The sequence below is a fragment of the Musca autumnalis genome, unplaced genomic scaffold (assembly GCF_047663935.1).
Source record: "Musca autumnalis isolate F117 unplaced genomic scaffold, ASM4766393v1 scaffold_1, whole genome shotgun sequence".
In the NCBI taxonomy this organism is placed as follows: Eukaryota; Metazoa; Arthropoda; class Insecta; order Diptera; family Muscidae; genus Musca; species Musca autumnalis.
In genome coordinates, this window is record NW_027411644.1 from 254,781,432 (window position 1) to 254,793,085 (window position 11,654).

General features: G+C 36.6%; 1 protein-coding gene across 1 annotated transcript; it reads right to left on the reverse strand.

Annotated features, from left to right (window-relative positions):
• Positions 1–488: 488 nt before the first annotated feature.
• On the reverse strand, positions 489–11,436 carry LOC141391204 (uncharacterized). Its single transcript, XM_073964115.1, has 2 exons — positions 11,292–11,436; positions 489–998 (listed from the first exon to the last, which is right to left on the reverse strand). The coding sequence occupies exons 1-2, from the start codon at positions 11,292–11,294 to the stop codon at positions 576–578; spliced, it is 426 nt and encodes a 141-aa protein (XP_073820216.1). The 5' UTR covers positions 11,295–11,436; the 3' UTR covers positions 489–575.
• Positions 11,437–11,654: the final 218 nt, after the last annotated feature.

Below are 11,654 nucleotides of genomic sequence, written 5' to 3' on the forward strand. Positions count from 1 at the left end.
GATATTTACCCTGCGGCAAATCCTGGAGAAGAACCAAGAGATGCAGATCGACACGTACCACCTTTTTGTCGATTATAAGGCAGCCTTCAACAGCCCCCTATGCTCAAAGGTATTCCAAGCCATGCCTGAATTTGGTATCACCGCAAAGCTTATTGGGCTTTGTAGAATGGCATTAACTGCTACTCGGTCCTCAGTTAAAATAGGAAATAACCTCTCCAAAGTGTTTAGAACCAAAAGAGGTTTAAGACAAGGAGACAGCCTTTCATGTGTTCTCTCAACATCCTGCTGGAAAAGGTTATACGAGATGCAAAGTATAGAAAATATTTTTTATTTTATATTTTTTGTTTATTTGAACTCTATTAGTTCATCAAATTGAGTATATTGCTATTGTTATTATTTTAAATTTCACAGTTCATAATTGTCTAATCACTACATGTACATACATACATATACATATAAATATGTATATTAAATACTCATAATTCTATTACTAAAAAAATGTTGTTAAGAATAAATTAAAACATAATTAAATATTAATTTAAATTTATCACTAAATTATTAACGCTTGAATTAAACTACTCTTCCATTAGTTCACCTTTTTTATAAACATTTATTGCATAAAATTCCGGTAAACGATACACCTTCAAACGGTTGGTGCTAAATTGACCATTGGTCAGAGCCTTAACAAAGAAAATATCTTTCATTTGTACTTCGTTGGCGTCTTCGATGTGTTTCAGCTTTCTCGGACGATAACCTTGACGATTTAACAGCTTCACATAAATGATGTCGTTATCTTTCAGAAGATTTCTTCCTTGATAGGGTGCGCTGCCTCGGGATTGTGGATATACTAATGCCGGTTGTATGGGTATGATGTCGTTTGGTGTGGCGGGATAAAAATCAGCATCTTCCACAAGTGTCATTTTTGCCGGTAATATGGCTGCCATTGTGGTGGTGGCAATGCATAGCAGGATCGTGTAGATAAATGTGTGTTGAGAAATCTGCAAAAAAAATTGAATGATAATATTAATGAATATAATAATTACAGTGTATAGAAAGTTCTCAACGGCTCTGTCCGTTTAATCCTCATCATATTAAAAAACAACAAATACTGGAATACCTGACACCTATGAAATTATTGTTCTATTGGAATGTTTTGGGGAAAGCGGCTGTTCGGTTTCGAACCATATGATGGTACACACAAAACTTTGATACCAAAGTAAAAGAACACGTGGCCTCAAAGCTTGGTGCCAATTAAAGAAGTAAAGAAACCGAAAGTGATTGGTCTACATTCAGCTTCTAGAACAGACATTTAGCCACAGACACCATTTTTACATTTCTCAAAAGAGTCTTTATGTTGGTGTTCCGTTTATTCATGAGCATCACCAGGTTCCAATACCCCGACATACACAATGTCACGTGTATGTCCCCAGATGGGGAAACCAGAAATCAGATGGATCATGTTGTGATAGACGGAAAATACTCTTGTAGTATGTTGGTGTTCGATCGATACGAAGAGAGAACATCGGTTCGGACATTTAGCAGACAAGGTGTGCACTCGTCTTTATGTTGCGGCAAAAGTGCGATTTAAAACAGGACAAGGATATCGAGAAGTTGCAAACGTGACAAATTGCACAAGCCTTCTCCGCTCAACTTATCCACGTGCAGGTGATGACACTTCTTGTCCCTATAATCTATGGAGCGCAGTGGCAAAGAATAGCCCACACTCTTCAAACTGCCGCAAAATCTATACTTAGATACCAATCAGGGTAATATCAGGATTGTCGTAAGACTACTTCAGTCAGTAGCAACAGGAAAAAGTGTAAAGAGGAAAAGCGTATTTTCAGAAGAAAAAGTAAAAAGCACGAAAAATGAGAGCGTGAGAAACTCGAGAAGTTCAGGAGTCAGAATGAAGTTCAAAAAATGTTACCAGAGTGTAAAACGCCAGACTGAAGGGTATGGCCCAGGCACATTCTCCTGCAAAGATGATAAAAGAAGTATCTGTCAAGTGATAAGGATAGCATACTGAGGACCTGGAAGAAGCATTTCATCATTCCTTTGCACGAACCAATTTCAAACGACGGCATTGAATGTTCAACTACTTACTTACTTAGCTGGCTCATTACAGAACATTTGTTCCATAAGCCGAACTAAGAAAAGATCTCCAATTTTCTTTGTTGGTTGCTTCGCTTTTTGGAATACCGCGTCTTTCCATCTCTTCTTCCACTTGTTCGCTCCATCGAAGCCTTGGTCTGCCAGTTCTGTGTGTACCGTCATGTGGCTCGTATTTAAACGCCTTTTTAGCGGGTTCATCATTGCTCATTCTTATGATATGGCCTAGCCAACGAAATCGTTGCATCTCGATACGTTTATCTATTCTGATGTCTTTGTATAGCAGATACAGCTCGTGGTTCATACGACGTCGATATTCACCGTCAACTCAGAGCTCATAGATCTTTCGAAGAACTTTCCTCTCAAACACACCAAGCACTGCCTTATCTATTGGCACAAGTACCCAGGCTTCGGAACCATACATTAGCACGGGTAGTATCAGTGTTTTGTAAAACGTTGTTTTTGTTTGACGAGATGTGACCTTATTTTTAAACTGCTTACTTAAGATAAAGTAGCATCTGTTGGTCAACACAATTCTTATCTTTATTTCACAACTGATGTGGTTTGTTGTGTTTTTGGCGGTGCCTAGGTAGACGAAGTCTTTTACTACCTCAAAATTATAGGAAACAACTTCCACTATTGGTCCCAGCTCTATGGATGCATTGCGCTTTGACTCCATCAACTTTGTCTTTTCGCCGTTTACTGCCAGACCCACTTTCGCTGATTCTCCTTCGACCTTCTTAAAGGTATAAGTTATTTCCTTTACTGATCGTCCCATGATGTCAATGTCATCAGCATAAGCATGTAACATGTGGTTGTATATTGTTCCATTTCTTTTGAAATTTACCTCTCGTATAACCTTTTCCAGCAGGATGTTGAACAGGTCACACCAAAGGTTGTCTCCTTGTCTGAAACCTCCTTGGTACTGAATTGTTCTTACAAAACCGAATGAACTTTGCAGGGATACCAACTTCAAACATGGCTTGGAATACCTTTGAACGTAGGGGGCTGTCGAAGGCTGCTTTGTAATCGACAAAAAGGTGGTAAGTGTCGATCTGCATCTCTTGCGTCTTCTCCAGGATTTGTCGCTGGGAAAATATCTGGTCAATGGTGGATTTGCCAGGTCTAAAGCCGCATTGGTATGGCCCAATTATTTCATTGACCATAGGCTTAGTCGTTCGCACATTATCCCTGACACTATCTTATAGTCAATAGGGAGAAGACTTAAGCCTCTATAGTTAGAGCATACATTCTTATCTCCTTTCTTGTGGACGGGACACAGGATAGTCAGGTTCCAATCGTCTACGCGTTCTTCCTGCCAGATGGTACTAAATAGCTGATGCATTCACCTTATCAGCGTGTCGCCTTCGGTTTTGAACTGCTTCTGCTGCCTTATTATTCTTTAGCCGGTTTATTGCAGACTTTATCTCATCTTGGCTACATTCAATACCATCTTCTGGGATTAGATCTGTGGTATCTTCGTCGCCTTCGCTTCTATTGGACACCAACAGTGTGGAAAAATGCTCTTTCCATATCCTGAGCTCACTATCTGTATCAGTTACCAAATTACCTTGCTGGTCTCTTCAGGAGGATGTGCCTGTACCAAAGCCATCAGTTTGATGTTTTACTCTTTGGTAGAACTTTTGGACTTCATTCTGGTTCCTGTACATCTCGATTTTTTCACACTCTGAATGTTCACCGCCTAGTCAAATTGAGGTCATGACATCAATTAATCGGCAGAAGAACAACAAGGCGGTAGGAGCTTATGGGTTGGCGTTTTCCAATAAGGGGTATGCATCAGTTGATTAGCAAAATTTGGCATACCCATCAATTCGAACCCAAGTCTACTATGTCCCGTACATAAGAAAGGTTTGTGCCAACTACAGAGGTCTCCTACCCATCGTCTATAGAGTGAACGGCTAAAACCTATAATCAATGGAATTACACTATGCAACACTGAAAATGCAAACAACTTCTAGTAAGCATTTTTTGAAAGTACATATTTAGCTACAAAAACCCTAGTAGGGTTTTGTCCTGACAGATCCAGTTCGGATTTTATGGCCTCATCTAAACCGGGCTAAATCCACACTTTTTTGCATTTATCAGGCTTTTATCTTAGAAACGAATAGGAATTTGGCCTTGCTGTCTTTAGCAATATTGTAGCCCTAAACTAGTAGAACTTATCTTTTGAAAAAACCACATAAGAAAAACTCCATCTAGGGCATCAAAATCTATAAAATGTAGAAAATTTTACATAATTGCTGAAATTCTGGTCAGTATCGGCTAAACTGTTGGGAGTTGAACCATGTTACCTTTTTCAAAAATCTTCCAAATAAAGTTCTAAACATTCTGAAACTCTAAAATGCTTACTTCATGTTGTTTCAGAGGTATTTTGCTTCATATCTTTTACAAAAAATGTACTGAAAACAACTGTATAGAGGCATTTTACAACAATGACATGTTCTGAAGAGTTGTGTACTACATTCCAGGGAATATTTTTCCAAAAGAAAATGTATAAAAATTGTGGAATTTTTGCATATATTTTGAAATTTTATGCAATAAATGTAGTTTTTCGAGTTCATTATTTCTCCAAATATTTTATTCTTGTCCTTATCTACAAATTTGCTTCAGAGGTCAGAAGAAGATTCGCATTGGTTTCAGAGATATAGCCCCGAATTTCTTTAAAAACACAATGTTTAGATGGGGCCATAAAATCCGAGCTGGATCTGACACAACAAAACCCAACTAGGGTTTCTTGTCTTTTGGGTCTATACTTTCAAAAATCTTCAGTTCGCATTGTTTGCACAAGATCACCTTAAAATGTTGCACAGTGTTATTGGCACCGCACAGTGGTCGAAAACACAGATCTAGCGGCGCGAAATCAATAATGTGCAAACCAATGGAGATATGTTTCTGAAATTTTGCACAAACCCAGTCTGTGTCTATGGGTAATAATGGACTAAATATGAACAACATCGGCTAATATTTTGGTATAGCCCCTGTATAACGGTACCTCCAGATTTTCGGTATTTTGATGATTTAAGCCACATTTTCGTACCAAATTAGTTATAATTTGGAACTTAGGGTTTCTAGTGGTCACGAAACTTTAGGTCCTTTTTAGGTACCTCCTGATTTTCAGTATTTTGGGGGATATAATCCCAGTAGACACCAACATTCTCCACCCAACATAGGTCTACGTTTTGGTATTGCTCTCATATATTGGGGCACCTCCCAATATTCGGTATTTAAAGATTTTGTCCATCTTTTCAGACCAAATAAGCTGAAGTTTGGCATTAGAGGTTCTCGTTGGTTATACAAGAAAATTGTGAACATAGGTATACAAACGTTCACGGCTATATACAAATTATGGAAATTTTCGATATTTTATAAAATTTGTTTGAGTTCATTATTTCTCCAAATATTTTACTCTAGCCCTTCTCTACAAATTTTCTTCAAAGGTCAAATGAAGATTCACATAGGTTTCAGAGGTATAGTCCAGATTTTTTTTAAAAAGTCAATATTTAACCATGTTTAGATGGGTTCTGTACTTTCAAAAAATCCTCGCCTCAAATTGTTTGCACAAGATTATCTCAAAAATGTTGCACAGTGTTATTTTGCAAATATCAAAAATACCACCACATAGCCGTGTAGAACAGTGTCACTTTTTCGTTAAAAAAGTTCCCGCACTGATTGCACACAAGTTTTCCATTTCAGTTATTTCTTTTATTTTTATTCATTACGACAGAAAATCGTTTTTAAATAAGTTTTTATTGAAATTTAGAAATCGCTCGTTGCGGGAATTTTTTCACCGAATCGACCTAACAATGCTATTTAGAGTCGATTTAGCAATGCCCATCCGTCTGTCTGGCTTGAGCGAACGATAAATCTCAAACGGTTCCACCGATTCTGTTCAAATTTGAATTTGTAATATTCGTCCAAACTTAGATCAAGTTCGAAGATGGGCCAAATCGGTCAACTCCCTCGGATACGTCCCCCACAAAAGTTAAAAAAAAGTTTCCGCTGAAATGGCATAGATTAGGTTTGAATATGGACTATATGGGTCCACTCGTTCAAGTACATCCCACACAAGTCCAGTTTAAGATCTCCTCTCAAATTGTTCTTTCTTTCAATAACTGCTTTGCGACGATACAAGCTTTTTCAGGCGCAAGTCCATACTTCCTGAGCAAATAACCCTAAAGCTTAAAAGCCCTGTGTAGCGGCTGGTGCACACGACAACGATCAAAGCGGATACAACATTGATTAGCATTTCTGCTAATCTTACATAAAGTCCTACGATGATGCTTATCGGTCCACTCCTTCCGGTAACTCCACACAATGAGTTCAAAGATATTCGCTAAAATGTTGGGTGTGATATCTCTTAAACGGACGAAATCTGTTTCAGGCAATTTGCAGTCGATTTATCCATGGCGGACGTGTGCCTGGCTGGCTGGTGCGCGCGTTTACTATTGAACGGATCAACCGATTTGGTTCAACATTTGGCTCTAGTTTTATTTTGTCCGAACGTTGTTTAAGTTCGAAAATGTACCAAATTGGTCCACTCCTAAGAGTACCTGTCTCACAAAAGTTTAAGGTTTTTGTTTAAGTGCAGTTTTACGTCTGTTCGTGGCAAAATACCATTCAGCAGTGATGCCAGATTTGCCGATTTATCGGCATTTTGACGATTTTTAGACCAAAAAAGCAGAAATGCCGATTTGACGATTTTTACCCCTAAAACGACGATTTTTAGTTATTGCAACATTTTCACATAGAATTTGCGTTTTGTCTGAATATTGTGATTGGTAGCATTGACCTCTGAAAGACAACTATACATAAATCTATCACCTTATTATAGTACGTTTATATATAACCGAATTTAATAAAGTAACTGGATTTTAAATGTCAATTCCATTGTGTATACGTCAAATAAATCCCTATAAAGAAGGTTAATCCAAAAACCTATAATATAAAGAGGATATAAATTAACCTCTTAAAACAATATTTGTATTAGTTTTGTTTAAAGGGCCACACCTAGTCATGCGCCTCAAAAATCATAATTATTTTATGATTTTTTTCCAAGAAAAGTAAGAGTTTTAAGAGATATTTTTTTATGTGGAAAAACACATTTTAATCTACCTTCCGTAATTTTTTGTTGAAAAATATTGCATAGTTTTGTGGAAAATGACCATCAACTAGACACTGTTTTTAAAAAGGCTAATAATCTTGTCTTCAAACGAGGTAACTTGAAAAATATTATAAAAATATTATTACTTTTTTTGGCCAAAAAACGTTCAAAATTAAAAAAATCTCTTCTTTAAAGAAAAGATTTTTATGTACTTAATTATATAGTATTATTGTTCCACAAACATCCCAGAAGCGGCAAGTGAGGGTTGGGGTGGTGTTGCACTCAATAAGCCCACAAAAATATATGATGATCGGGAAGGCCTTCTCGACCTATAGTGGACACCGTTTTTTAAGAACAGTGCACACTGGTCCCAACCTGCGCCAAAAATCAAAAAATTGCTATCAGCAAATCTCTGCGACAATTCAGCAAATTTTCTCTAAACATATTATATTTTAATATTCCAGCACTGTTTTTGTAATTTATAACAGTATTTAACAAAACAATACAGAAGAAGTTGACATTTGCGTATGATCTCTTAAAAAACTTTAAAACATCAGTAAGGGTGTGACTTCTTACAAGGAAAGTAACTCAAAATTGAAAGGATAACATTATTTTTGATATACACTCCAGTCAGTAGAATAGAACACCTAAATTTCTGTTAATGTTAGCTTATTTATCCGGAAGCGAATGAATCTACGTTTTTAATCTTGTAGGGATTTAAAGCCTATGATGTTCCGTATCAAACACTGAAAAAATTATGTTTCTAGCTTTTCGCGAAATGATTTTCTGATCATTTTTCGGATAGTACTATGAATAATAGGCATTTATTTTCGGTCATCAGGATAGAACAGTCATTTTATTTTCGCGAATTGTGGAGATATTAACGCCGAATTTTCTTTCAGTCAATAAAGCAGGGCTTTTTAATCATTTTTCACCAATAAAACCATATAAATAATTCCGCGGACGCCGAAATAACAGCGTAAACGGGTTTAAATTGACAGATAATTGAAATATCTCGGAATATCAATAAGAGTCGCGCAGTTATGTCATATTTCTTCACAATAAGATAGAATATGACACAGACAATAGGGAGGTACCGTAATATGAGGGCTATACCGAAACCCGGACCTAAGACCACAATTTTTGCGCAGAAGGTTTTTGATCATTGGGAACCCTAAATACCAAAGAACAGCCAATTGGGGCCGAAAAATTAGATAACAGCTTCAAAATATATAAAATCGGTAGGTACCGCTACATGGGGGCTATAGGAAAAACTTGACCCATATTGATGATTTTTTGGATAAAGTATTTGTTACTTATTTTTGGCATATACTGAAAAAATCAGATTGATCCGACGATTATAAATATTTTTGTCGCACCTTCCCATACAAGTGGGACCACTGTGCAGTGTTTCGTGGTGGTCATTTGTCACAAAACTGTTTTGTTTTATGAATTGGTTAAGGCTTGGATACATAAGCTGCCTCGCTTGCTTCTGATTAATGAATAAAAAAGAAAAGGGCAACCTAGTTCGCAAATTGGCTCGGCCTTCTTTATTCTTTTATCAGAAGCAAGCAAGGCAAGCAGGCGAGGCAGCTTGTGTACCCAGGCCTTAATTGTTTTCTTTACATAACATTTTATTTTTTTAACTAATGTAGTAATAATTTAAACTGAAATACAAGTTATTGTATTTGCCGATTTTTTGACGATTTGAAATATTATTTTGCCGATTTTTGCTCCCGAAAATTGACGATTTTCGACCAAACTAATCTGGCATCACAGCCGCTCAGTGTGATGTTGGCGACATTTCCTGATTATTTCAGCCATGTAAAATTCCTCTACAAGTGGTGTCTTAGGACACGCCGTTCGTGAGGCGCTTATATATAACACTTCCAAGTCCTTTTTGAGATGTTTGTGGAACAATTATTATTATGGACTTGTCCAAGAAAAATAACTGGACTAACTTGTAAAAATTTCAAAACGATCTTCGAATATTCTTACATCGTAATATTTCTTGACAACATACATGATGCTCGGAGATGGACTATATTGGTCCACCGACACTGGTGCAGTTTAGGAGTTGTTCGAGAATCTTTTCGGAATTTTTACAATAAGTGGTCCCGATTACATGGGAATAATTCTTTTTGTGTACACGTACGTGTTTCGTATTTCCAAAGCAGTCACTGGCATTGGCACATCGCAATATTCTATATTCTATATTCAAAAGTTCAAAATTGTGTTATCATTTTTTTTTCAAATATCCCCAATACCACCGCATGACCTCTTCATTACATTTTGCACCTCTCGATATCTCCTCCACACATAGATCAAGTTCCAAGAGGGGCTATATCGGGAGCCCTCCCCCAAATAGTTAATATTTTGTTAAAATGGTTAGCACGATAACTCTAAAAGGGAGTAACAGATATTATCTAAACCAGAAATCGGCACACAACAACAACTTTTTGAGCAAACACACTTAAATTGTGTAATTGGAGAGAGAAGCTCTCTGCTACTCGCGAGTAAAGGGATGCGGATTGCTGATCTAAAGCACATCTTAATATTTCTTTCGATCTACTTCGTCCGGTACCACACAAAATTTCAATTTTTTCGCAAAAGTGCAGTTAAAAGACATTTCTCGGATCGTTTGTTTGAAGAATGTTGTCCTCGTGACCCCTACAATTTTTTGGGGCAAGTCCAGACTCCCTGAGATACTGGACCGAAAGCTCTAAATATCCTGTCTGTACCAACTATAATGTGCGATCAGCACGATAACTTACGATTTGAGTATCCGATTTTTGTCCAAATATTCCAATAGGGTCCATAACGGACAAAATCTTCGGGTACCTCCCTCAAAAGTTCAACATTTCGGTTAGAGTGCAGTTTAAGGGCTATTCGATCTTTGTGGATCTGTTTAAAGCGGTATTAACGTTTGATGCTTCCTGGCCTAAATGTCCAAAAGCTTTAAGTCCTGCGGTGGCCAGCTAAAATGACTGGTGGACGCGATAACTTTCGAATGATATGGCTCAAAATAAGATCTACTTTCTAAATAGACTATGTCTATTTTTTGGAATATTTTTAAGTAATTTTATTATCCTTTCTTATATTTATGTTCAATATAATGTTTTTTGTGCTATTAGTGATTTATTTTATCATGGCAACTTGGAACCGCACTGAAAACTCGTGAAAGAAAAATAAATGGTTTTGGGGGCATACTCTTTAATAAATATTTTTTCTTCTTAGAATTTTTTCCCGCACTGAGAACCAAAAATACTTTAGTACAGGTAATTCTGCAGAAAACAGATGATTAAATCTTATAAAATATCGAAAAAAAGATGGTAACCCTATGAAGGCTGTGATCAGAAGTGGACCGATATCACATTTCTTTATAAGGTGGTTTTCTGTATTTTGTTAACATATGCCAATAAAAATGTAAATAAATCATGGACCAATACTGACAATTTTTCGCGGGCAGGTTTACTATGCAATATGAACTCCTGGTAACGGATTACATCAAATTCGATTGAACAATTTGTTGGTAATTGTAAAATACTTCAATTCAGGATGATTCGTTGCATGGGAACCACGAGAAAACTTAAACCTCGACTACAATATGTTTGTTAGTATGCTTTTAGGACACTAAAACCCATTGATAAAAATTTCAGTTCGAAGTATTTTTGTCACACCTTCCCATGTAAGTGCCACCACTGTGCATTGGCTGCGAGTATACTCTGTCGGCAATGTCGACTCTTCCTTTTGTCACTTGTCTTCATATTGCTTTAGTTCTTTTTAAATATTTTGAAATTGAATTAATTGCACAAGGCGGGACTCAATCCGAAACCGATGTTTAAATAAATAAATATATGTATATGTATATTCAATTCAAAATTATTTTATGTACAAGTTGTATGGTGGGTTAAAAATTGAATTTTGGATTGTTATGTTATTTGTGGTTCTTTAAATTGATTTTTTGTTCCTGATCACCAAAACTGTTTTTCTGTTCCAACTTTTTCATTAAATTCACAATAAAAATTCCATATTTCGGAATAAAACACTGCACATTTACCATTTTATTTTTGAAATCTATTTCAAAAAATTTGAAATTCGTTGATTTAAAGATTCACATTCACATTCAACGCTTTCCGAATTCGAAGGGAGAGCTACAGTGTAATACCGAAAATAACGCGTTCACAACGAAGACCGATAGATAACTGAGTCTGCGTTAAGGGCAACACAACAACTTCATTCACGCGCACTTTGCCACCAGCCAGCCAACAGCTATTCACCGGACACATTAGAGCTTAGCTTTCAACGTGATAAGGTGACAAATGAGAGTCCAGACAAAACAAAACATAAACATAAGTTAACAACCCAGCAGATGATGGGAGTAAATTTGGCATTAAAAACACAAACGAAAATGGAAAAAGAA